Source organism: Parasteatoda tepidariorum, chromosome 8 (genome assembly GCF_982258835.1).
Source record: "Parasteatoda tepidariorum strain Cologne lab strain chromosome 8, Ptep-v5.0, whole genome shotgun sequence".
In the NCBI taxonomy this organism is placed as follows: Eukaryota; Metazoa; Arthropoda; class Arachnida; order Araneae; family Theridiidae; genus Parasteatoda; species Parasteatoda tepidariorum.
In genome coordinates, this window is record NC_141762.1 from 73,042,077 (window position 1) to 73,068,658 (window position 26,582).

The following is a 26,582-nucleotide window of genomic DNA, read 5'->3' on the forward strand; positions in this document are numbered from 1 at the left end:
TCCAAATGAGTCCTGGTCTTATAATTTAAACATTTTTATGTGAAATTTTAAGTTTTTCATCTTTTTTTTAACTTTTTGTCAAATGAAAGAAGTTTAAGTTACCAAAAACGCTTTAAAACTGTACACACTCACAAGACTTATTTAAACTGTCAAAATTGTGATTATAATTTTTTTACATTGTATTTAAGCGTTCTTATAATTTAAACTGCGGAATTCCATTTTCTCTCACTATACATCAAATGAATGGTATTCATGCTAATGCTAATGCAAAAACTTTTTATTACTTTCAACCGTTCGTTTTATTAATTGCAGCATTTTCTTTGAATAGGAATTATAAAAAAAATATATTCTTGTCAATACTTTTATTGATTTACTAATCTTATAAAGCAAAAGTGTGTCGTTTAATTGAACTATTATCAAAGGTTTTCGACCATAACTGAAATTTCTCTACATGATTTCACTAATGGTTATGCCTGATATAGCAGAATGTTTAATAATGCTCAAGGATGTAAAATTTATTAGGCGTAAACAAGTTATTTACAAGCCAAATAAGGTCTCAAAAGTATGTATTTTTTAAGGAAACAATTCTTTGAATATTTCGATAAAATTAGTTTATGTATTATAGTAATAGATTTAATAGATTATATTAAATCGATTGTAGATTTTATAGATTATGATAAATTAGTTATATATTTTTTTATGGATTTTATCTAGTTATAAAAGAAATTAGAACTATTTTAAATTTATATTTAATTATATATCTTAGAAAATATGTAGAATTCCTTTTAGAAAAGGTACAGAGGCACTGTAAAAGGAAATCCAGATCTAATTTCGGAAAAAAGTAGTGGCCCTCAGGGTACCGGCACTTTTTAGCGTAAAATCCATTTTTCGCGGAACATGTTACGGAACAAAAAATCTGATATACTGTAGTTTTTTCAGTAATAATTACCGTAAAATCATTGAATCACTCTTTTTAATCCTTTGACACAGATAGGACACCGGTTTCCCTTTAATTTTTTTCTGGCTAATTATTTGTTTATTCATTAATTTTTGGCTGACTCTAACTACTAGCAAAATTGTGTTTTTTTTTAACTTTTTAATTAAAATAAGCAGTCTATTAGTTAAATTCGAAACCTGTAGATTAAAAAATCTGCTAGATTATCGTAATTACGTTTTTACTAAAATATAAAGTCCAAAAAATGAAGTTTAAATTTTATTTTTTTCATTTGTCCTCAAAAATTTACCAATAATTGATTTTATAAATCAAAGAACTTTCAATAATGAATAACTTGATACTCCTGGTTCTAAATAACTACAAATAAGCACACATTTAAAAACTTATTTGGAAGTGAGCCGTGTTTGGAAAATTTTTACTTTAACGCAGAAAAAGGATTCGGTATTCCATGTCGTATTTAATAACCATAAACTATTAAAATGATAAATATTGTATTCGGTTGTTCGGAAAGTAATTTCGTTTTTTTTGGGGGGGGGGGGGGGGAATGAAAGACAATTTTTGTTAAATGAATAAATATTTTATTAAATTATATATTGTCCATTCTGGTCCAACACCCTTTGCCATCTTTCTGGTAGCACGATTCCACGCTCATAAAATTGTTGGTCTTTTCTGGTCAAAAACTGATCCGGTAATTTTTGATCTCTTCATTTGACGTAAAGGTTTTACAGTCCAAAACATTTTGCAGTGGCAGGAACAAATAATGATCCGAAGGTGCCAGATCTGGAGAATATGGTGGGTGTGGCAGTGTATCACATTCAAGCTCTAAAAGCTTTTGGTGAGTGACCAAACTTGTATGAGGTCTCGCATTATCTTCGTGGAACACTATACCTTTTCTGTTGATTAATTCTGGCTTTTTCTGTTAAAGAACGTCATTCAGTTAGTCCAGCTGACGACAGTAGACTTCCTAATTAATTGTTGTGTTATCTGCTAAAAGCTCAAAAAAAACTATTCCTTTAAAATCCCACCTAAAAGACAACATCATCTTTTTTGATGGATATTGGCTTTCGAAACGCTTTGAGCCGTTTCATCTTTTTTGCTCCATGATCTCGCGTTTGACAATGTTATGGACAACCCATTGTTCGTCCGCAGTAATGATGGACTTCAAAAATGAATCATTTTCTTGACGTTTGAGAAGCGAATCACTGTCGTCAACGTGGCGACACAAATCTCTCTCCGTGAGAACATGGGGAAACCATATATCGAGCTTCGATTCTAAACCCAGGCCTTTCAAGTGGTCATCAACAGTTGAATTCGATAAATTTAACCTCTCACCGATCTCACGTGTTGTTATTCGTCGATTTGCATCAAGTAATGCCTTTATTGTGTCTTTATCAGCTTCAACCGGCCTTCCAGAACGTGGTGCATCGTCGACATCGAAATTGCCAGATCGAAATTTTGCAAACCAGTTCTGGCACTGGCGTGCTGTCAACACATCGGTTAATTTCTTTCTGACATGAACAGACGAAAATGCTGCTTATTGCTCTCCATATTTAAAAGGTCATCAACTAAAAATTACTTCGTAGAATTAATTGAAATTTTTGTCACACGAGCCTTGCTATATCAGCTCACAAAACATATAATGATAATTCGGCTTAAGTGTGAAGTTGGGTTCGAAAAAATACAATTAAATCCTCTGTCGAAAAAATTAAATGACTTTCCGAACAAGTCGATATTTTTCAATTTTGACCTAAAAATTTGAAATAACAAATAAAAGGTATGTAAAATGTGTCTAATACAAAAATCTGCATCAAAGGGTTAAATAAATATCTCAGTAAAAATTACGGTATAATATTTTCGATTCACGGTATAATTATTTCTCAAATCACCGGTAATTTATACCTTAATTTAATCCGAAATATTTTTACAGTGTGTTTGGAAATTACCAATTAAGACCAGTGTTATAGTAGTGAAAAAAACTGGCATTGCGGGAAAAGTGTCTAATGCTTATTCTCCTTAATTTCAACTGCTAAAATAATGCGATTTAAATTATTTATGAGCTAATGAAAGTGATCAGGCAATAAGAATACGTAATATTTAGAAATGTTTATGAAACTGTAGATACTGTTATGGTACTGTAGAGGTTCGAGTTGAGGTGCTCATCCATAATATTAATAGGTAAAGAGTAACATCTTAGCTCCCGTAAAGAGTAGCATTCCTCATCAAACTTGTGGATTGGTGACATCTCAGTTTCTTATGACGGCAGTTAATCTGCATCATTTGCTCTAAGGTAAAAGTTGTGGACTGGAGACTTGTCAGTTTCTTATGATGGCAGTAATTAGGCACCATTTGCTCGAATGTCAAACTTGTAGACTAGGGACATCTCAACTTCTTATGATGACTGACAGTCTGGATCTTATGTTCTGAAGAAATGTATACGATTGAAATCTTCTCATAGTTTTAGAAAAGCACACACTTCTGGCTCTTCTTGCTATTCAATTTTTCTGCCATCCACTTTTTTTCTGCTGCCATAAATTCATGAAATTTAAGGATATATTTTTCTTGCTATATTATTTTAAATTCCAGTGTAGTTATGTTCATCAAAGCTAAGCAGATTGTTTTAAAGCTACTTACAGTTCATGCTCTAAAGGCTTCTGATTTAGATTTGTAGAGTTGATTCATATGTGAGAAACTTCTTTAAAATATAATCTTAAGCTTAACCTTTTGTTTCAAATCAACTAGTGCTGTGTGAAATTTGTCTATAGCTTCATTTTACTTGAATATCAACTGTTTTAATATTGTTTTTAACTAGTTGCAAAGTGATTTAAACAATCAGATAATGAAAATTTCATTGAAAAAATAAATTCACAAATTGAAACATAAAATTTTATTTACTTTGGCTATCTGTAATTAAATTCAGAGTTCCAAGTATCGTAAAACTCTACTTTTTTTTCTAATTGGCTTAGTTTCATAAAGAAATTAGCAAGTTTTAGCTTCTAGTTGTAAAATTTCCATTTAGGGTATTCATTTTTAATCTTATCTAGCTATAGTTTAGTTATCTACCAGACATATATTTTTCTTAAAAAATTGCGAGTATTTTCAGAACACATATTTTCAAAGAGTATTTGTTCAGATATGGAAAGCTAAATAGTGGAATGTTGAAAATTAAGTAGCTATTCTTCAGAAAGTGCGTTATTTGGGTCCTTTACCGTCCTCAAATGTAATTTTTTTTGTAAGGACTTCTTTTACAAAAATCATTAAAGCATTTAAACAGCACATTTAAAAATCACAAAATTTATAATAACTTAAATAGTATGCATAAGGGGACAAGGCATCTTCAAATTCGTGAAATTCAACCGAAATTTCGATTTTTCAAAATGCATATGTTTAAGTGTCAGATATGTTTCTGAACAATTTTATAAAAAAAATTTCGAAGATTGTTAAAAATAATGACGATGTTATGCAACTTTTTGCATCTGACCACTCCTCTTTGTTTACATTTTCTAACCTTTCATGATGCTAGTTTCGTTTTCTAAGATCATTACGGCTGATGGATTCGTTTTTGGTTGGCTGGAATTTTTACATATTATTCTCTCGGCTACCAATTATTTTTCATTTTAATCTCAGATTAATAGGCAACATGATTCTAACCGTAACAAGGTTTGAGAGTTTGTTTGTTTACAAATTCTGTTTAGCATGCTGTATATTTCGTCATCTTATTTCTGAATTTATTACATTTATTACGTTGTTATTATTTTTTTTGTTGCTTTTTCCTTCTTTATTAATTTGCTGGTAGTTAAACGTTAATTTTTTGTTTATATTTACATCGTTGCTAAATATGAATATGTACAGTGTAACTTCTTTTTAGTAAATTCTATCTTTGTTATAATTATCTTCTTAAAAGTATTTTAGGGAAAGACAGAAGAGACGATTAAAGAGACATTAGTATTAATTGATAATTATTGATGATATTTTTTAATTCAGAAATTAAATATAAAATAAGTAAAAACGAAATGAAGTTAAAATTATTGAGTAAGTCTGTTTTCGATTTATTTAGGTTTGCAACCTATAGGTATCACTACCTTTAACTATTTAGTTTAAACCACAAGAAACTCTGCAATAATTAGTAGTATCTCGATAAGATCATGATTAGAACATGATTTGCTGTAGTATGTGTTGATCTCTGCTAACCAGAGCTTACTACGAAATTAAGGAGCATAAACTACCATTAAATTATATTAGTTCATCTGTAAGGTTTTTATTTGCCTTTAGAGAACTGGACACAGTAAGTAACTAGAAAAGAGAATGCACCACGCCTTTTTTTCAAATGGGACGAAAGATTTTTCTAATTATATTTTTGTTCATTATTTTTAAAAAAGGAGAGCAACAATATAAAAACTTAACATTATATAAACGAACATTAACATTATATAAACGAACATTAACATTATTAAACTACCATTAAATTATATTAGTTCATCTGTAAGGTTTTTATTTGCCTTTAGAGAACTGGACGCAGTAAGTAACTAGAAAAGAGAATGCACCACGCCTTTTTTTCAAATGGGACGAAAGATTTTTCTAATTATATTTTTGTTCATTATTTTTAAAAAAGGAGAGCAACAATATAAAAACTTAACATTATATAAACGAACATTAACATTATATAAACGAACATTAACATTATTAAACTACCATTAAATTATATTAGTTCATCTGTAAGGTTTTTATTTGCCTTTAGAGAACTGGACACAGTAAGTAACTAGAAAAGAGAATGCACCACGCCTTTTTTTCAAATGGGACGAAAGATTTTTCTAATTATATTTTTGTTCATTATTTTTAAAAAAGGAGAGCAACAATATAAAAACTTAACATTATATAAACGAACATTAACATTATATAAACGAACATTAACATTATTAAACTACCATTAAATTATATTAGTTCATCTGTAAGGTTTTTATTTGCCTTTAGAGAACTGGACACAGTAAGTAACTAGAAAAGAGAATGCACCACGCCTTTTTTTCAAATGGGACGAAATATTTTTCTACTAATATTTTTGTTCATTATTTTTAAAAAAGGAGAGCAACAATATAAAAACTTAACATTATATAAACGAACATTAACATTATATAAACGAACATTAACATTATTAAACTACCATTAAATTATATTAGTTCATCTGTAAGGTTTTTATTTGCCTTTAGAGAACTGGACACAGTAAGTAACTAGAAAAGAGAATGCACCACGCCTTTTTTTCAAATGGGACGAAATATTTTTCTACTAATATTTTTGTTCATTATTTTTAAAAAAGGAGAGCAACAATATAAAAACTTAACATTATATAAACGAACATTAACATTATTAAACTACCATTAAATTATATTAGTTCATCTGTAAGGTTTTTATTTGCCTTTAGAGAACTGGACACAGTAAGTAACTAGAAAAGAGAATGCACTACGCCTTTTTTTCAAATGGGACGAAAGATTTTTCTAATAATATTTTTGTTCATTATTTTTAAAAAAGGAGAGCAACAATATAAAAACTTAACATTATATAAATGAATACAATACATTTTATGAACTTATTGAATATTTTTTTTATATTTAATTTTGATTACGGATCTTTATCAACAAAAAAGGGAAAAAGTATTATTTGAAAGAAAAAAAAAAGTTAAAAATAATAATTTAAAGAAATTATATTTTGAAAGTATTCACTTATTTCCTCATGCTTGTTCATGGTTCAAGAATTTGAAATGAATATTGATAAATTGCGAAATGAGTTAATAGATAAAATAATTGTATTACTTCAAAAATACATACTCGAAAAATAGAAGAAGGTTAATAATGTATTTATACTTGAAAAATATTGCAAAATGAAGCGAAATCTAATTAATTTACATGTATTACTTTCTGATCAAATCCGTGAAATTTCAGAGTGCAAGAGTAATATTATTTATCCCGTAGCTTTTGAGCTTTCTAACTACATCTTTTAACGTAATTATCTTGTCATAATCAACTTGATTAGTTCATAATTTCAAGATTATTTATTCTTCAAGATTCGAAGGCTGGAGTAATAATATATTACTAAATATTATATGTTATTATGGCCAAAATAATGAAGGAAATTACTATTTATTTTTCACTTTATATTTGTAGCTGTTAATCTAATTAACGATGAAGTTCGGCGTCTAATTAAATTAAAGTAAAATGCATAGTAAAAGATGAATTTCCTCAAATTCCTATAATGAATTTTACATATTTAAGATAACTAGTTTTTTTTTAAATAATGAACTAATAATTTGTAATTTCTAATAATTTTATTAGCCTTCCAACGATGTCGCATAATTATCACTCTTCACAACCTAAATAAATATTGTACTTTGCCTTATTTCTGGAGAAGTTTTAAATACGGGCTCTCAAATTTTGAAGACTGACTAAAAAATAAATAACCATAAAAATTCATAATTTGCATTTCGTATTTAATTTAATGAGTTAATGATTTTGTGATTTAAAACTTTTTCTCCTGAAGATGTTCCTCTTTGCTGTTCTTTGTTAATACTTTCGTATTTGTTTCGTATTTGTTAATAATTTCGTAAAATGTTAATACTTTCGCATTTATTTAAAAAAAATGTTTGATACAAACAAATCTGTTTTTTTTCGAAATTAATAGCTTTTTTTACGCTTTGCTATAAAAACAGCTTTTGTTACAAAAAATAATAAATTTTTTTAACAGATTTAAAAGAAATGAAACATATAACTGGATTTAATACCGCTTGTATTGCATTTCAATGCTTATATACACAAATTTGAGTCACAATTGCGACCTAAAATGTCAATCGATATTAATTAGCTTTTTAATAATTGATGAAGAAAAAGATTGTAATGTATTATTTGAATTTTCAAGTATAAAATTATTAATATATTGAAATTATTTCAAATTCAAAGTTAAATCTCATCTCTAACCAACAGCTTTGTAATAGGTACTCTCAGGTAAATGAACATTTTTATAGTTTATAGTACATTTATAAGTTTATAGTTTCTCATTTATTGACATATATATATATATATATATATATATATATATATATATATATATATATATATATATATATATATATATATATATATATATATATATATATATATATGCAGAACCATAACATCAATAGTGTAAAATAATTGGTCTCGGGGAGAAGTATTTCTTGAATCCCTTCCCTATAGCATCAAACTAATAATGAGAAAATTTAATGATTTTATTTCTTAAAATTATTTCATATAAAGCTTTCACTAAAATGTTAAAACTAGTCTTTAAATTTAGCCCAATTTTTCTTATTCTTCATTACTATGTACTTAAACTAAAATAACTGCTGCAAATACGTTCACATGTTCATTACTTTAAATATAAAAACAAAGAAAGGTAGCAGTAAAAATTTTAAAGGTGACTTAAAATTACTTCTTCTAAAATTTAAAGTTTTCCATTGAATTTCAAACTCAATAATCATTTAAAAGTTCGACTAAATAGTTTATATGAAATAGTTTTATTTTATTGAAAATATGAATATTTATTTTCTTAATTAAACATACATCGTAATGTACATTTGGTTTGAAAAGATTATTACTAAATAACTTTTTATTTAGCTCTTAAAGTACTTTATTCTTTAGCTCGTAAATTCCCTGCATTTAGAATATTGCTTTGAATCGTTATTACAAATTTCATTTGCAAGAAAAAGAGAAATTGATGGTAGTTTCACAGTCTCTTCCAGCACGTAATGTACGTGAAGACATTTAAAGAGAAAATAAAATTAGTTTTTGAGAGTAACTCACATTGATAAATGATCTCATTCTGGGTATCTTTGATTTTTAATCTCTTCAATTATATTTTAAATCAACTCTAATGGTATACATCAGGGGTTTTATTGATGTAATAAAATAAGTGGAAAACCATGTTCTTTCGTTTTGTGTTTGTTTTCTAAATTGAAAGGTTTGATAAATTGGAATGCATTAGTCAAAAATTTCTGTGCAATTTTTCAAAATTAAATGTATTGAAATAAATGTTAATTTTAAATATCCATTTTAAAAATATAATGTTAAACGCAACTTGTTGTTTATATTGAAGCATTATGTTACATTACCAACTGTTATATAAAGAATAAATTTAGATTTCACGTTTTTGAAAATACATTGTATGCTTCTAGTAGTAAAATAGTATCTCAAACCATGTTTTTCCCCTAAATTTAGGAATGCAGCTATCAAACATCTTAAGATTATCAATTAACCATATCACAACACGTGGATTAAATTCAAACTGCATTTTAATTGACATGTTGGAAACATTCAAATATTTAGTTTTAAGAAAATGTTATGTATTGTAAGAAATTTCTCGCAACTTATTTAATTGTTATTAGACTATATTCAAACACAACAGACTAATAACCATAAATAAAATGGTATTCAAAGAGTTAACCGTGAGAAAAACCGTTTCTAACTGCTTTAGCCTAGTACGGAATAACCAGAATTTTATCACACCAAATAGGTTCACATAATGAATCGACTTGGATCCTTGCAGGTGGGTATATAATCTAGCCGAAAGGGCTAATCTGTCAATATCATTACTGGTAGAACTGAGTTTCAAGTCCTAGTGTTGACACCACAATATTTTTTCCAATTGTTTATTCAAGACATGAAGAGTTTCCAATGTCCAGCACTCTCAAATTTGTGACCCAGGACTATTAGGACATGATGCTCTTACTCACACATAGATGATAGCACCTTAAATTTTCTTAACACAAAAGGTCTAATATTTTCTTCGCTCATTATAGATGGCACCACCTGATAAATTAAATAAGTTACATTCCACGCCTCATTTGACAAGACATAACTAAACCACAACCTACCACCAATATACATTTTCTGACATTAGCTAATTCCAACGTGACATTAAATTTCAGTTTTACGGTTCTTAAACCATGCTAGTTATAAATGTTGTAATTTCAAAACTGTAAAGATGAAAAAATTGTTCTTTACAGTGAACTTTATTGTTAATTGGATGGACCGACTGTTGCCAGTTATTTTACCGTAATTTTAGAATCAGAGCAACAACACCCTTCTATAATTAACAAAATTTCTAAGAATTTCAATAAATTCAATTGGATAGTGCCGAACATATGTATGAAATGAAAGTGTGAGCATCCTAGTGGTAGGATATCCACTCTCCCTGGAGCAGTGAGAGTGGATGACTTGATCTTCGGTTAAATGCTTTTTAAATATCGGATTCTTTGTCCTTAAGAATGCAGCTGGGGCCAACTAGTGTTAAAATTACATCAAAATAAATATTTAAAAAAATACAATGTACATCTACACCCTAAATCAAAATTTCACAAAAGTTTCGTGCTATTAAAATCAAATTTTAATATTTTATTTTCTGAAATATTTATTACAATTAGATACGAACTTGAATAATAAATTGGCCACAATATTTTCTACTCTGTTAGTTACAGTCATTATTCCTAAGAGAGCCAGCAATTACTGGAATAGACCCAAAAAAAGGAAACTTAGTGGTTTTCTTTAATTGCATGCCTTTGTTCCCTTGTCTTAGAAGACAAATCGATCCTCTTCTCTTTTAAGAGACTTAAGAGATTCAATGACTTCTTAACATTAGCACAGAATTCTTGCTAAAGCTACATCTTTAATATTACACCAAGCGTAATCAAGAATCATGAGTATCGCATGCTTGCTTGAATCATGAAATGAGGTATTTATAAATACAATGCGTGATAACCAACATAATAGTTCTGAAGCAGAACTTTTACTTTAAATTAGTTTGTGGTGAATTTTAAATACATTACAGAAGCAAAAACTATAATGTTAATTTATCATATATTCTTCAAATTTAAATGTTTCGAAATATTTTACGCTGATATTTAGAAAAATAAAAATGCATTACAAATATGCAGGAAATTGATATTTTATAGAGCGATTTGTAAAAATTGTTATTTACATGGATGTTTTAGGTCTTAATCTTCGCTACTTACTTTTGCACCCAGTCTCATATGAGGATGTTGATTACGATGTCGGGTCAGAGTCTTGCAAAATGAAGCTGGAGCGTTTTCAGTAGTATTCCATGAAATTATAGCATGACTCAATTTGTTGTTTACATTGATGTTATCGCTCTTTCGCCTTGTCTTCGTTACTAACTTTTGCACTCTGTCTCATATTGGAAAGCTATTTACTATGTCAGGTCAGATTCTTACAAAATAAAGTACTTTCAGTAGTGCTCCATGGTCTTAAAGAAGGACTCAAATTGTCGTTAACGTTGCTGTTTTGGATCCTAATCCTTGACAATGTTACTTACTTTTGCACCCAATCTCTTACGAGGAAATTGAAGACAATGTCGGGTCATTCTCTTGCAAATGAAGGGATTTTGCTTGCAATTATAAAATGACTCAAATTTCCCGAGATCTAAATGAAATACTTTTACAGATGCCTTCATCTGTAGAGTGTTTCGCAAGAACTGGCAATATTTATTGTTCCATTAACTATATTTTATGAAAAAAAAACAATAAATATTCTGAAAAAGCAGGCACTTTATAACTTACAATTTAAAAGTTCTCTGACTATTAATAAATTAAGCAATAAAAAGTAATGAACATTGACTATAAGTTACTTTTTACACATAATTATCTTCAGATAAACGAATTCTATGATTGTGTAAGAAATTTTTAAATCAGTCAAAAAGTTTTATCATTGAAATACCCAAAAAGGGAAATTAACATTAAGGGCTCCAAAGTATGTACTGCTCTCCTCACCAAACTATTCGCACAATATTTCCCAGATTGCAGTTACCCCCTATATTTTGGGGATCAGGAATACGAATCAGTCGATAAAAACATATGGTTATTCAGAGAAGGTACGTTTTTGTGTCTGATTTTGTATTTTAATCTATCGTTTGCACTAATTAATTAGCATATGAGTTCACCCTCTCAACAATCCAGTGAGATTCAGTCCTAGAACGTAAGATCCGATTATTAGATCAGAAGCTATTCAGGGTGGTCCGTTTCTTGCTTGCATACTGTTCACAATAAAAAAGTGTCCTCTTATTTTACAAAAACAAAATATTGAAAGGAAATATTTCATTTTATAAACCTTCATTATTGAGATTTTAAGATTTTAATCTGCGTAACGAAATTTTAAAATCATTCCTGCATCTATGTCGCGTTTTTAGAGAAATTATTTTTCAGGCTAGCTAAATATTTAAATATTCTTTAAACACAGAAGAAAACAAAACAAAAAATAATAATTTGATAAAGCTATCTAAAAATTAGATTTAAAAAAAATACAAGAAGCATTGGGATATACTTTTTCTGTCAAATAAATATAATAAGATTATTTCTTGAGAATCGAAAGCTTATTTAAGAGTAAAAAATTCGAAATATATTTTGCGCTATGATTTCAATTCCATTAAAGTTAATCCAGATAAAATAACCTATGGGAATTTCGAAATTTGTTTGTTGCTAAACAAATAATTACTCTCAAATGTCACCTAATTTTATATTTTTCTTTTAACTGTTCTATTTTAAAATGCTACTTCAGTTAGTTTTTTATTTTAATGTTTAGCTTAAGGTTTTTAATGCTCTTAACAATGTTTTTTTAATTTATATTTTTCTTACATTCATATTGTCTTATGTTAGGTTAAAATAAATTATTTTTAATATGTTTCCAGAAATTAATATAAACTGCAATAACGTTTTGCATTTTTTCAAATAAAAGAAAATATAATAATAATTTTCTGTATATTTTATTTTTGAAAAATAGCAATCTTCTTCTTTTTCTTCAATTTTCGTTTTTTTTTTTCATTTTCGTTGATATTTTATCTTTTCTCAATTATAATTAATAGAATTACCGCAAGGTTTAGAAAAGTGAATCACGAGATTTTTATGTCAGCAATTTATTATTGTTTATAAAATTGTGAATACTTCTACGCGAAATTTACTAATAATGTCAAAAAATAGTGAATATCAAAACGTATATATATATATATAGTTAAGTTTTTAAACTTATTATATTATTCACCATATTATATTTTTCGTATTTATATTTCGTTACTTAAGTGTCTTAAATTATATTATTTAATTCAAAATTGATACACATTTTCAACGTATCAGTTCCTGAGGTTATCTATCAGAAAACCATAATGTGCTATTGAAAGTCTTACGTATTTTTTTTATTGCGATTTTTTTATTGAGACAATTTTTAATTACAATACAATTTATTTTACATTTGAAATCTACCATTGACTCTTAAAATATTTGCAACATAAAGAAACTGAACAGTAAATAAAAAAGTAATAACATTTCCAGGCGTATTTTTGAAAAAAAAATATTTATTTGTTCATGGTTATTATTCAAACTTTTTTTTCTCATTTTAATTGATCTTTTATCTATTCTCAATTATAATCAATTGAATTAACGCAATTATTAGAAAAATGAACCATGAGATTTTTTGCTAGCAATTTATTGCTATTTTTTAAAATTTATCATGAATATTTTTTAATACTGTCAAAAATTTTAAAAAAAAAATTATAAGTATCAAAACATATTTATAAATACAGTTAAATTTGCAAAATTATATTATTCAATGTTTTGTATTTTTCATATTCATACTTCGCTACTTATCTAATAAGATCAGCGTTTTTCAAAAGTTAATAATATCAAAGCTCAAACATAAATTAAAAATTGATTCTTAATTTCAATGTATCGATTATTGAATTATCCATCAGATAACCATCTTCTGTTATTGAAGAGCTTACGATTAATTTTAATTTAGTGGGGAGGTAAAAATGCTTTTATTAATTGATCTAATAAATTACTCAAAAGAATGCATCTTATCATATCTCAAGTACTTAAGAAGATCATTATTGAAATGATTTAACCTTGAGCTGAGCAGTACTTTATTGAAGTCATTAAGAGTGATTTGCATGAAAGCTTTTAGCTATCTTTCGCAATTAGCGCTTATGAATTTCAGAAAAATTGTGTAAAGATATTATCAAAGACTTTATAGACACAGTTCATTTAATAAATTAAGAATAATTTTAATGAAGGCTCTCATAAGTATAATCATCCTGTTATTATAAAACTACTATTACTTTCTCATATGAACTATTAATTTAATAGGTGATGTAACGAGTTTCAATTACTAAAGATTGGTGTGAGAGATTATTATAAATCTTTGAAGAAATGTAACTGTTTTTTTAAACTTAATTACTTTACTTTAAAATTTGAGATATTAATATTTTTTTAAAAAAAAAAATAACATTTATGGAAATTTTACAATCTCTCGATCTGTTCAGTTCTTATGAGTACAAATTCATTATGATTCATTAATGTCTGATAAAATATATTTTCATTGGTGTTTTTGATATCGATGAAAATAACAGATTGTCAACCTTTCTATGTTTTTTTTTATCGGAAGCACTGTTTGAGATACTTCATTGTTACAAAAATTTCTTACAATGAAAGGAGTTTCAATGGGAACGAGTATATTTTTTTATAAATGAATCGAAATTATGAAATTATTTACAATCTGTATTTCATGAGTTTTCAATGAAATCAATCCAGTTTTCATGAGAGTAATTTTATTATGATTACTTAATATCTGATAAAGAAAAATGTTTGCGTTGATGTTGTGGACATCAATGAAATTATTAGATTATTATGCTTTCCGCGGCCTCTTAATTGAAAGCACCATTGAATGTACTCTTTCATTTACGCCTTTTAGTTACATTAAAGAAATTTCTCGTGATTTAATGAGTTTCAATTGAACCGAGAGCTATTTTTTAAATTTATGGACGTTTATGGGATTATTTTTAAATCTATTGAAAGATTTATTTTTTAGGAGATCGTATATATTATTATTATTCTATTCTATCTAACAAAATATGTTTGACTTGTTGTTTGTGATATCAATGAAAATACTAGATATTTAAACATTCTATGGCCTCTTAATAGGAAGCATTATTTGAAAACCTCTTTCATTTACACTCTTCATATTACATTGTTATTAAAATTTCTCATGATGAAATGAGGTTTCATGAGAGTGAATTTATTATGATTCCTTAGCATCTAATAAAATATGTTTGATTTGCGTTTGTGATATCAATGAAAATGCTAGATAGGTCAGCTTCTTATAGCCTCTTAAATGGAATAACTATTGGAACGTTCTCTCTTTTACACCCTTTATTTATATAGCATTGTTATAAAAAATTCTCATGATGAAATGAGTTTTGATTGAAGTGAGTCCTATTTTTTTTAAAAAAATAAGCTAATGTTTATGGGATTTTTTACAATCTTTGGAAATATTAATATTTTTTTTTTGTGAGTGAATTTATTATGATTTGATATCTAATAAAATATGTTTACATTGGTGTTTGTGATACCATAGCTTAATAATTTAATATTTTCATTGATATCTTAATTGGAAACACTAGTGGATACACACTTTCATTAACACCCTTTATTTTCATTACATGGTATAAAAATCGTTCATGAGGTAATGAATATGTATCGAAGCAAGTATTATTTATTTTTTGTAGAAAAATTGATGTTTATGGGAATACTTAAAGAACCTGAGAAATAAGTATTTTATTTATTTATTTTTGTGAACGGAGTTATAATGATTTATTACAATTTGATCTCTGTGATATCTATGAAAACATTAGAATAGTGAGATTTTTATTACCTCTTAAACTGAACATTACACTATCAATTATATTACTAAACATTTCTGAAGACGTATTTTCATTTACAATTTTTATTTCCATTACATTGTTTCAAAACTTTCTCATAATGCAATAAGGTTTAATTACAAAATATTTGCATAGGATGTTCTTATAAAGCTTGAGAATTTTTTTTTTTTTTGTAATTGGATGTTTTAGGATTTACAGTAATGAGATCGTCTTAAGTTTGTTAATAGTTTGGAATTGGAGCTATTACTAATTTTAGAAACTGAGTTTGATTGACTTTGATGATCACTCATTTATAATCTGTTGCCTACCAAAATACCTATGGGGGCTACCATCGACCTCGCGTCAATATACTTAAAAAGTTCTAGAGATATGTTTATGTAAAACTAGTATATAAATGATTAAATAAGCACTTAAATTGGATCAAATAACGTAAAGTCAGTAACCATAAACACTTTCAGTAAGTTATTTTTCGTTATGTTTCGAAAAACAAGTGAGCTTAAATTAGCTCCATCTGTCTTTCTAGTGTAAAAGAGGGATTGTTGGGCCCTACCAGAGACTGCTAAATTTATAGCCAAGATGACGTACATTAAAAAGAGCTTCCTGCTTTGCCAGCCGCTTATTCATTTGTATGCAGAATATCATGCCAACTTAACTATTTGAGAGTTCCTCTTAGATATCCGCATTCTTTTACATGGCTTCTCGAAATTCTCTCGCCAAGGAGTATAAAAAAAGCCACTGTTTAAGAGCCTTTCTCTTAAAATAAAGCTATTATTTCATACTTTATAACCATATTTAAAATTATACTTATACTAAACTCTTGATTACAGTTTTATTAAAAAAGCAATATAGTAATTTCAAACTTTATTTAAACTTTAGAACGAACAAATAACTAAAACATTTTAAAAGAAATTAAACTTTCTTAGAAATCACCGATTGGGCTACATTTTTTCACCTAGAAAAAAAAACTACCAAACTCAGTGCATTAATATAAATTTTTATGAATCCAAATCATGCAGCATTGGAGGAAATCGTTTTATATTAAATATTTGACCAGAAAAACTTTTAATTTTCGTAAAAATGTAGATTTTCAGCACCATTGATATTGATATTCTGCACCATTTTCAGAATAAACATAAAGGGTGCTAGCTGAGGATGGGGTAAACTTGGCCTAATAGACATGAGTAACTATTGAAAGCTCACAACAGTTATGAAAGAAATATATTGATAGCAAAATAGCATAATTTTTTGCAGTGACACATCCTTCAAAAACACATTTTTAATTTGATAAGTTACCAGCTATTTATTTTCTAATGATATTTTGAATCAACTCAGGATAGATAAAAATGAGACATCAATCAAAATTTGAAAAATGCTATAAGCTTTTATATAATTAATAATACTAAACCACATAAGTAAACTAAAATATTTCAGGCGTATGATTAGTTCGCAGACATGTCTAAAAGAAATTTTGTATCATTTCAAGGAGAATATTGGATTCTATAACAAGCATGTTTTTTTTCTCTCTTTACAGCTACGTTTTCCATATTATCAACTAACGGTAAACCACGTCAAAAATGTTCACACTATTTTCTTCCTGTCCACAAATTACTCAAAATTCTTTGACTTCATTTTTTTTATTTGTGACACAATTTGAGTACATTGTCTGAAATAAGGAAGAAATTTGATCTTCGATAATTTAAAAGATTATTCACAAAAGAGAATCGACACGATAACTCCTAAATTGTAGTGAGAAATAAAGGCTTCTTAGAATTTGGAAGTCATTTCTCAAACCCGAAAGTGAAACACTTTGTTCAGGCTTTTTATTCATCAATAGCTTTTTGGAAGGCGGCCAAAACACGTCCTGTGTAGACACGTCAAGCACAACGTTTTTAACTTGCATTAAAAGAAATTTTTATGTTTGATGTTTCAATTCTCTCCTGAGCATCTAGACATTAAAGGAATAGTACACTACTTTCATCTACTTTGATGTAATGAATTTTAATAGAAGGCTCAATCAAAAGCCAAAAATTGATTTCAGAAATTATGTATTTATGCAAAATACATACATTTCTTTTGCATCTCCTTGTGATTCAGCTATACAGAGTTTTCAAAGTAGAAAAGAAAATAATCTTGCATTCAGCTATATACAGATTGAGTGACATGACTTTTCTCTCTGTTGCTCTTCAATAGCAAAGAAACACTGCACTGTTCTTTTTACTTACTTTGCAAACATATTCATAGAGTAGAATGTTTGCTTATAACTTTATGCACCACCTACTCTTCTAATAGTATGAGCCTTCATCGCTGATCCTTACTTAGTTCAGTGTATTGCTGGTTGGGGTAAATTCAAAAGAAATATTTTTTATTTATTTTAGAAACATATTCATAGAGTAGCACGATTGTTTATAATACTATGCACCACCATTTCTGATGATAGTGCGTGTCTTCGTCGCAGATTCTTATATAGGTTTCTGTATTGCTGGTTGGGAAAAATTTAAATCAACGATTTTTGTTTACTTTGCAAACACATTCATATAAGAGCACGTTAATTTCTAACATGGCGAATCACCATCTATGCTGATAGAACGCTTCTCCATCACTTACCTTTTTATAAGTTACTTAATTATTTGAATGAATGAAAGTTTACTAAATTCCATTCCACAACCTTAGATTAGGCTTAGTCATTTTTACTATCCAATATTTTTTACGGAAGAGAGTACGTTCTTAATAATTTAAATGGAAACTGACAAATCGCTCTAATTATATAAGCTGCTAGAGTTTCCGAATATTTACACTCTTAAATGGCTTTTTTGTTAACTTTCATTAAATCTACGGAATAATAATCAAGCTATGAACAGTCTTATGGAAAATTGCTGCTTATAAATTTATATTTCTTCTAATTATGGTTTTCTACGGAAAGAGACTAAAAAAGCTTAAATAGTTAAAACTACAATATTGATATCTTGCTGAGATCAGTGCTACTCTGTCGTTTTCCAGATTGTAGATTACTAACAAATTAAGCATACTCTTACAGAAAAATAAATCTTTAGGATCAAAGAAAATCTAAGAAAAATAAATCTTTAGGATTTAACATAAACTATACACGTTTCTTTTATTTTCCACATCGTTCCTTCCTCCAACAAGTAAATAGTTTACATCCATTTCATTCAAAGGAGAAAATATATTCAATTGAGTGGTTGCAAAAGGGAAAATTATTTCTTGTGTTACGAAGTGATTTCTATTGATGTTATTCGAGGATTCATTATGTTACGGAATTTATAAGTTACTCAATGTTCCTTTTGTTATTTGCTGTTATTTTACGATTTATAAGTTATTAAATAACTTTTTTTCTGTTATTCAATGACAGCTTTCACATACAATCGAGATCATTTTTAGAAGCATTTGAATGCAAATTCGAACCAGCGTCTTTCCGTTATATCTTGTCCCCGGCGGGAAAGTATGCTAGTTACTGTCTTGCTCTGTTTTTTTTCTACATTTTAATCGGAGTTTCCTAATTTAAAAACTATTAAACTATCTCAGTATTTAGAATATTCATATTATGATTGAATTTGCCTAATGAATCACACTTTGATTAGTTTTATGTGTAATAACGTTAATGTTGTGCTAAATAAAACTGCATGCTTAATTGCGACTGCTACAAAGAGGGGTAAAACAGCGACATATATAGAAAATAGTTTATAAAAATGGTGCAAAGGACCGTACTGTAAATTTTACTGCAAATTTTGAATAAAATCTATGTTCTGCTCTAGGTTAAGTGATAAAAAAGTTGGTAATTGTCCATAAATATACTTATCATTTGACAAATAGATAAAAACTTAATACACAAGTGTAAACAGTGCAAAAATGGTAAAAAGGAAAATCTCTAAAAAATAGCGAAGGAAAAAAACAATCATATCTGTTTCACGGTAAGTTTAGAAAGAAATCCAGAATCTACTCACAGGGTGGCAATAAGAAACTGATTGCTGATATATTACCTGACCGAGCAATAAAAAATTTCAATTAAATAATGAAATTAATTTAGAAAATTTATTTGCTTATAATTTTAATTATATTAGATAAAATATTGTTAATAATTTTAGCTAGGAAAAACAGGGATTTATCTTTGAAAAAATAAAAAAATTTAATATTAATAAAGAAAACAAGAACCTTCATTATAAGGAAATGCCACTCTCTCCTCCATGGCACGAATTACTCATATAGAATATGAATCTTACTCATATACAATATGAACTTATCACAGAGTATGCAATAATGTCTCCAACGAAAACAACAAAAAAATATTCATCCGTCACAAAATTCAATAAAATTTCAATATTTTAAAGCAATAAGTTATAGGATTTATGAACAACAATTTCCAAAATTTAAACTGCAATTTATTTTTCAACAGAAACAATAATCTGTATTCTTTTCTTATTCATACTTTTCAGAAATTGTTATTTCAACGCTCCGCATAAATAATACATATTAAAAATATATTCTTCCCTCGAAGAAAAACCAAATATTTTACCGACAGCAATATTTTTGTCGACTGTCTTTATTAAACAATTTTAATCACTTCTTAAGCCCATTCTTCAACCTTCCAGTGTTGCAAAACTCTAGATGAATTATTGATTTCCTTCTCCAAAAGTCATTTCCCATTAAATTCCAGATTAAAGTATCAACAATTTTCTCACAGCGTGAACACATTTAAATTTTTTGCGTGAAAAGTATGCATCTTTTGTCTTGTATTTGCTTTTAGTTGTTTTTAAAGAAACTTTATACTTTAAAAAAAAAGTTGAAACTTTTTGAATTTTGCAAAGTTTAATAATTGCTATTTTAATAATTGCTTTGAAAAGTTTAATAAAAAACATATTTTATAAAAGAATCTTTCGAAAATAAATACTATTCCACAATCATGATTCTCAGGAAGGTAATTTAGTATTGGACGTTATCCTCTTTTTTTTTAAATGTTTGAAAAATAACTTTTGATGCGATGTTTTCTTTAAAATAATTGATACCATCAGAAAGAGTTTTTGTAGGTTTGGGAAGTTGAAGTGGATTGAAATATGTGTGTTAATTTCTAAGGCATGTTTTTGAAAAAAAGTTTGCGAATTGATAGAATTAAATTGTTTTTCAAAGATTTTTGTTTCTTAGTCTTATTGCTTTAAATTTCGAAAAAAAATTAAACGTTACGTGTGATACACAGTATGTCTAAAAGTTACGCAAAGCAGATGTTTAAGTGAATATATAAAGAATTCTAAGTCAAAAAGGTTAGAAATATGATATCCAATTATTATAAGAATAATTCATACAAAATGATAAGTTTGAAGATTTTAATATTTTTTATTATCCAAAGAACTAGTTTGAAAGAAAATAATACAAATTCATAGTGTATACCAATAAATAAATAAATAAAAAGGTTATCGACCTATAAGGCTTTTAGCGTCGCTAATATATATATATATATATATATATATATATATATATATATGTATATATATATATATATATATATGTATTAGGTTATATATATATATATATATATATATATATATATATATATATATATATATATATATATATATATATATATATATATATATATATGTTTATTACCGGCAAAGTATAAAATACATCTCCCTTTCGTTTCAAATATCACTTGGCAAGACTCATGACTTTTAACGCGTGACTTTCAACGCGTTGCTCGTGACTTTTGACTAATAACAAAAATTATTTTTTTACTTCGCTACATGGAAATGGAGGAACCGGGTATACCGGGCAGAGGCACTTGACCTTTAAAAAACATCAGTGCAGGGTATACCGGGCAAATGCATACCAGGCAATGGCACTTAACTAGACCTAGTATATATTTCGAACATTTACCAAAGGTCCAGTTATACTATATACTAGGTCTAGTTAAGTGCCACTCCCGGTAAAAATTTGCCCGGTATTCCCTACACTGATGTTTTTTTTATGGTTCAGTGCAACTGCCCGGTATACCCTACATTGATGTTTTTTTTAGATCAAGTGCCATTGCCCGGTATACCCTACACTAATGTTTTTCTAAAGTCAAGGGTCACTGCCCGGTATGCATTTGCCCGATACTCCAAACACTGATGAGTATCGGGCCGAGTACTGAGTATCGGGCCACTGATGAGAGTACCGAGTTCTTCAAATCTATCGTCAGTAAGAATTAAAATATCGAATAAATGTAATTATATCCACGAATAAATTAATATCAAATCGGACGTAAAAAATATTTCGGACATTCACCATAGTAACTATGTGATTGTCAACATTCACCGGTGAAAGTCAACAACCACCAATTTCGCTCATTTACAGTAACATGCGCATCATTTACATATAATAACCTCATCAGGACGTTTATTTCATACTTTACCTTAATAGCATCCGGCATTGTATAGAATGCCTAGTACATATATATCAAATGCTTTGCCGGTAACATATATATCAAATAATAACTTGGGAACGAAGTATTACTTAAATCTACAGATTTTGATTTTAAACACTTACATTTAATTATCAAAATTCAAGTTGAATACACTTATGGGGATAATGATATCAGCTCTCTCTCCGGAAGCTGATATGAAATACAAAGGCAACTTTTTGTTTATTTGTTAAGTGATTATATTAAAATGAATCAGAGCCTATCATGTGAACGCCTGCGCCTATGAATCAACAACCATGCCCACCAAATAAACCATTATAGACAAAGAACTGCTTAACTAATCAAAATACCAATTTTCTGGCTAATCTGTCACTAATTGAGACTTTGGTAGCGTAGAAAATGTCGAGAAAATATGTTTCCTGATGCCATCTCTTGCATGCTGATGTTCAACGCAAATGCTAAACAGGAATATTGTTTCCATATCAAAATTCACTGTCTCTCCTATTTTAGCGGTGTGGCACTTCGTTGGATGAACAAAGTTTTCTGGCACAATAACTCTCTGAGTTTGCACAGTTATTGCCTCATATGGATCTTGATGAGCTGTTGTTTCTCTTGGGCTATCTTTAACTGGTCTTTAAACTTGAAATTTCTACCACCGTTTTGAGACCACACGTTTAAGAATATTCCGAATTTGAAATTCAGTGATTTGAAATAGTGCCTATCTCAGCACCCCAACAATTCCTTCTTTAAAAGACTTGTTAGCGTTTTTTTGTTAGTTTAACTCACGATTGCATATAAACAGTCTGATCTCAGCAAGAAACGCAAAACGATTCATACTCATTCCGCCATGAGCAATCTATTTGCACACGTCGACGTCAACTGAAATGTTTTGCATTTGCATACTGTTACAACTTTAGACAGTGGTTCGCCGAATTTGATTTTGAACAATTTCATCAATATTTACTCACATTATTTCACATTTAATAATTATGAATAGAATTTGAGCACCAATGTATTTCTCCTTATCAAATTTAGTACTACGTTAAAAGCCTGTTGCTACCCAAAGAGATCATGAGGATTGAAGTCCCGCAGTGTCCATTTGTAAATATGGTCAACATTGCGCACCGATAAATTTGATTCCCAGTTTAACTGGTACTCATCAGTTCAAAGCTAGGTGGGCTTCAAGTCTGCAACGGAAAATTATCCTAATGACATTGATTCATAATCAATACTTTTAACAAAGTGCCAAAAAAATTATAAGCACTATAACAGCTACAAAATCAGTAAGTGAATATAATGGCAAGAATTCCTTTTTGCTGTCATTTTTTTTCTAAATAAAAATCCTAGCCTCGATGACTCAGGGGATAGGGCGTTCGAAATCCAATGAGGTGAACCAGATTCGAATCACAAGCGATGGCTGGTCAAAACGAATCCCCATCCGGCTTGCACCGACAGCAGTGCTGACGTGAAATATCCTCAGTGGTAGACGGATTATGGGTTATTAGAGTCCCTTTGTCGTCAGGCTAACCGAGGGATGGTCTCATCCGCAATGCGGAATTATTCCATCAAAAAGTCCTCCACGAAGACAAATTTCTCCTAATACTTCCAATCCAAGAGTTCCCTTGTCTTTTAGATTGGGTTCAAAATTACAAGGCTACGGAGCTGAACATTGGTAGTCGTAAACCAAAAAATTTGGTCGAATATTAAACGACTGTTACAAAATATAAAATAAATAAAAATCCTGATGAAGAACAATCTCTGAAGATATAAATAAAAGTCCGTCAAGATGTAGATCAACTGCTTACATAACTTCAGATAGAACGCTTACGTTTAAAATATATTTTTATAGCTTTCTTTCAAGACATATTTTATACATGTTTTGAAAAATTTACATTATTTTTTAGCTTTAGAAATAAAGTTTGAATAAACAAACAGAAAAACAAAATTTATTATAAAAACATGAAAGTGTTCTGGGAACTAAAAATTTATTTCCATAATTATTACAGTATGTTCTTTTTAATTTTTTTTTTTAATTTTGTAAGTTTTGAACATTTTATTTGTTGAAAAAAAACTGAAATAAGGAAAAACCTTAAAATGAGTTTTTAATTTTTGGAGCAAAGAGAAAACACTTTTAATTATAAACTAATTAAACTTTTAATATTTAAAGACCTTTCTTTTTTTTATTAAATCCATTTTGAAGTTTTTCTGGATATATATTTTTTCATAAAATTTAGAATTGGGTTTAAGTAAGATTTTGGATTAACTTATTTATGTTTACTATATTTTTATTTAAATAAAAAAGATCTTCGAATTAAGTTAGTTCTATTTATTCTTTTTTATTTTCTTACATATAATTATAAATGCTTATACTACCATTGTTAAAATAAACAAACTTAAAATGAAAGAGTGTTTATTTACGTCCCAGGAATGTGTTTTAATCTTCCTGTCCTTATTTTCTCTCATTTAGTTACCTCCCAAAAAATTGCGTTCAAGAAAAGGTTATACAATAATAATGTTAAAATGCTTTATTTTTAATATTTAAAGCATTTTTCTCATGAAGGTAATGCTAAATAAATAGCTCATGAACATAATACTATTCAGTGAGACTAAAATTTATAATTACAGTAATATATGATACACATAAGAATCAGTAAAGTTACTTTAGTGATACATTATAAAGCAAGAATTTTAAATAATTTATGATGCATACATACTATATTTCTGGTTAATCAGACATATACACAACAGACTGAATATCTGAATAAATTCGAATATAACAGAAGTGAATAGTAGTAAAATATTATAAAATCATTTTATGTCAATGACTGATTTATGTGAATCTTATGAAACAAAAACTAAAAACATGCAAGCATTTTATATTTATATGAGTAATTTGTCAAATCGCACTGATAACGGGATTGAAATTATTTGGCAAACAATCAAACCTGATCTGTATTTTTTATCAATGAGGAATGAGGACTTACTAGGTATTACAAAGGCTATTGAGAGTTTCTCAGTTAAATCTGACAAGAAGTGCATGTCACGTAAACTAACGACTATCTTGGCTACATGTTTTTACCATCTTGAAATTGCACAATTATTCGCCTTTAAAGTTCTAATAATGGTCCAAACGCATTTCTATATACGTTTAAAACATGTCTTACTACAATTTTACACTAAAATTTAGTTAAATAGTTTAAATAAACACTACTCTTCGCCAAGTTTTTAGAATTTAAAAAAAGTGCAATATGCTTCACAAATGAGCTGCAGATTGTGCGAGCTTTATCAATAATAGGTGTTAAGATTTAATTTTTCAAATTAATAATTATTTAATAATTTATTGCTTAATAAGTTTGCAAGAACGCTTGATTCAGTTATTAGCTTAAAAAAATAATTCACAAAATTTTAAAGTTTTTCAATACTGGAGTCGGTTCGGCATTCTACTACAGTTTGTTATGTTTAACATTTATACGAATGAGAAAATGGTGTTGTTAGATGTTTAAAAAGTCTTCGCATTTCGTGAAAAGAAAAATTCTGTAATTTTGTGTCGAAATGATTGCAAATAAACTATAGCTCAAGAATTTTATTCGATTTTATAACCGTTGGTTGAACAGCCAACCTAATTTCGGGATTACTAATACTGATGTCCATCTTCGTTGCCCTTTAATTTGTGACATAATACAAAAGACAAGATTATTCCTGGATAAAGTATTTGGAGAAATTTGCCTTCGTGGAGGACTTTTTATGAAACTAATCTGAATTTGCTTTAAATGGAGAGTAAAACCACGAAAACATCCCGCTGTTAGCCTAACGGCAAGGAATCCCACTCACGAACCATCTACCATTGAGGATATTTTGCGTTAGCATTGTGGTCGGGCAGAGCAGGGGTGGAATTCGTATCGATCAGCCATCGCTGGGATTCGAAACTGGTTCACTTCATTGGAAAGCGTGAAGGCTCTATCTCCTGAGACAAGACTGGTCATAGTTCAAATTTGCAAATAGTTATGCAATTAATATTTTTATTTAATTTATTTATATTTCGAAAACACGGCACTTACTTTATTCCTCTAAATATGCACGGTCACAGATTTCAAATTAATCTTGTTTTAAAAAGAAAATTTGAACTTTAAAAAGAAAAATATATGGAATAAATTTGGATGTGAAACATTTTATATCGTATACAAAATAAAAAGGAATCAAAATGATTATAAAAGATTCTATGAGTAAAATAAAACATGATTGAGAACACGTTATACAAAAACAAAAGTAAAATTTTTGTCTAGACATATTTTATTAATATTGGTTTTAAATAGAGACCAAACTTTTCCTGCCGCCTAATAATAAATAAAAATGCATTATCTTCGCATGACCAAACATATATATTCATCGACGTGTCATAACTAGCAATGATATCATTCCCAGTTTGTATTAGGCTGGTCGATTTAGTTTGTTTTCTAAATAATAATGCAAGTTTATTTCACC

At 28.2% G+C, this 26,582-nt stretch overlaps 2 protein-coding genes across 3 annotated transcripts in view; one reads left to right on the top strand and one right to left on the bottom strand.

The window, feature by feature from the left end:
* LOC107444296 (neural cell adhesion molecule 2) overlaps positions 1-26,582 on the top strand; it is an 802,953-nt gene that overhangs the window by 141,593 nt on the left and 634,778 nt on the right. The gene's annotated exons all lie outside the window — the stretch shown is intronic.
* LOC147806311 (histone-lysine N-methyltransferase SETMAR-like) lies at positions 2,040-3,301 on the bottom strand. The gene is made up of 2 exons (XM_087149621.1): positions 3,181-3,301; positions 2,040-2,437 (listed from the first exon to the last, which is right to left on the bottom strand). Exons 1-2 carry the CDS (start codon positions 3,299-3,301, stop codon positions 2,040-2,042), a joined length of 519 nt encoding a protein of 172 aa, XP_087005747.1.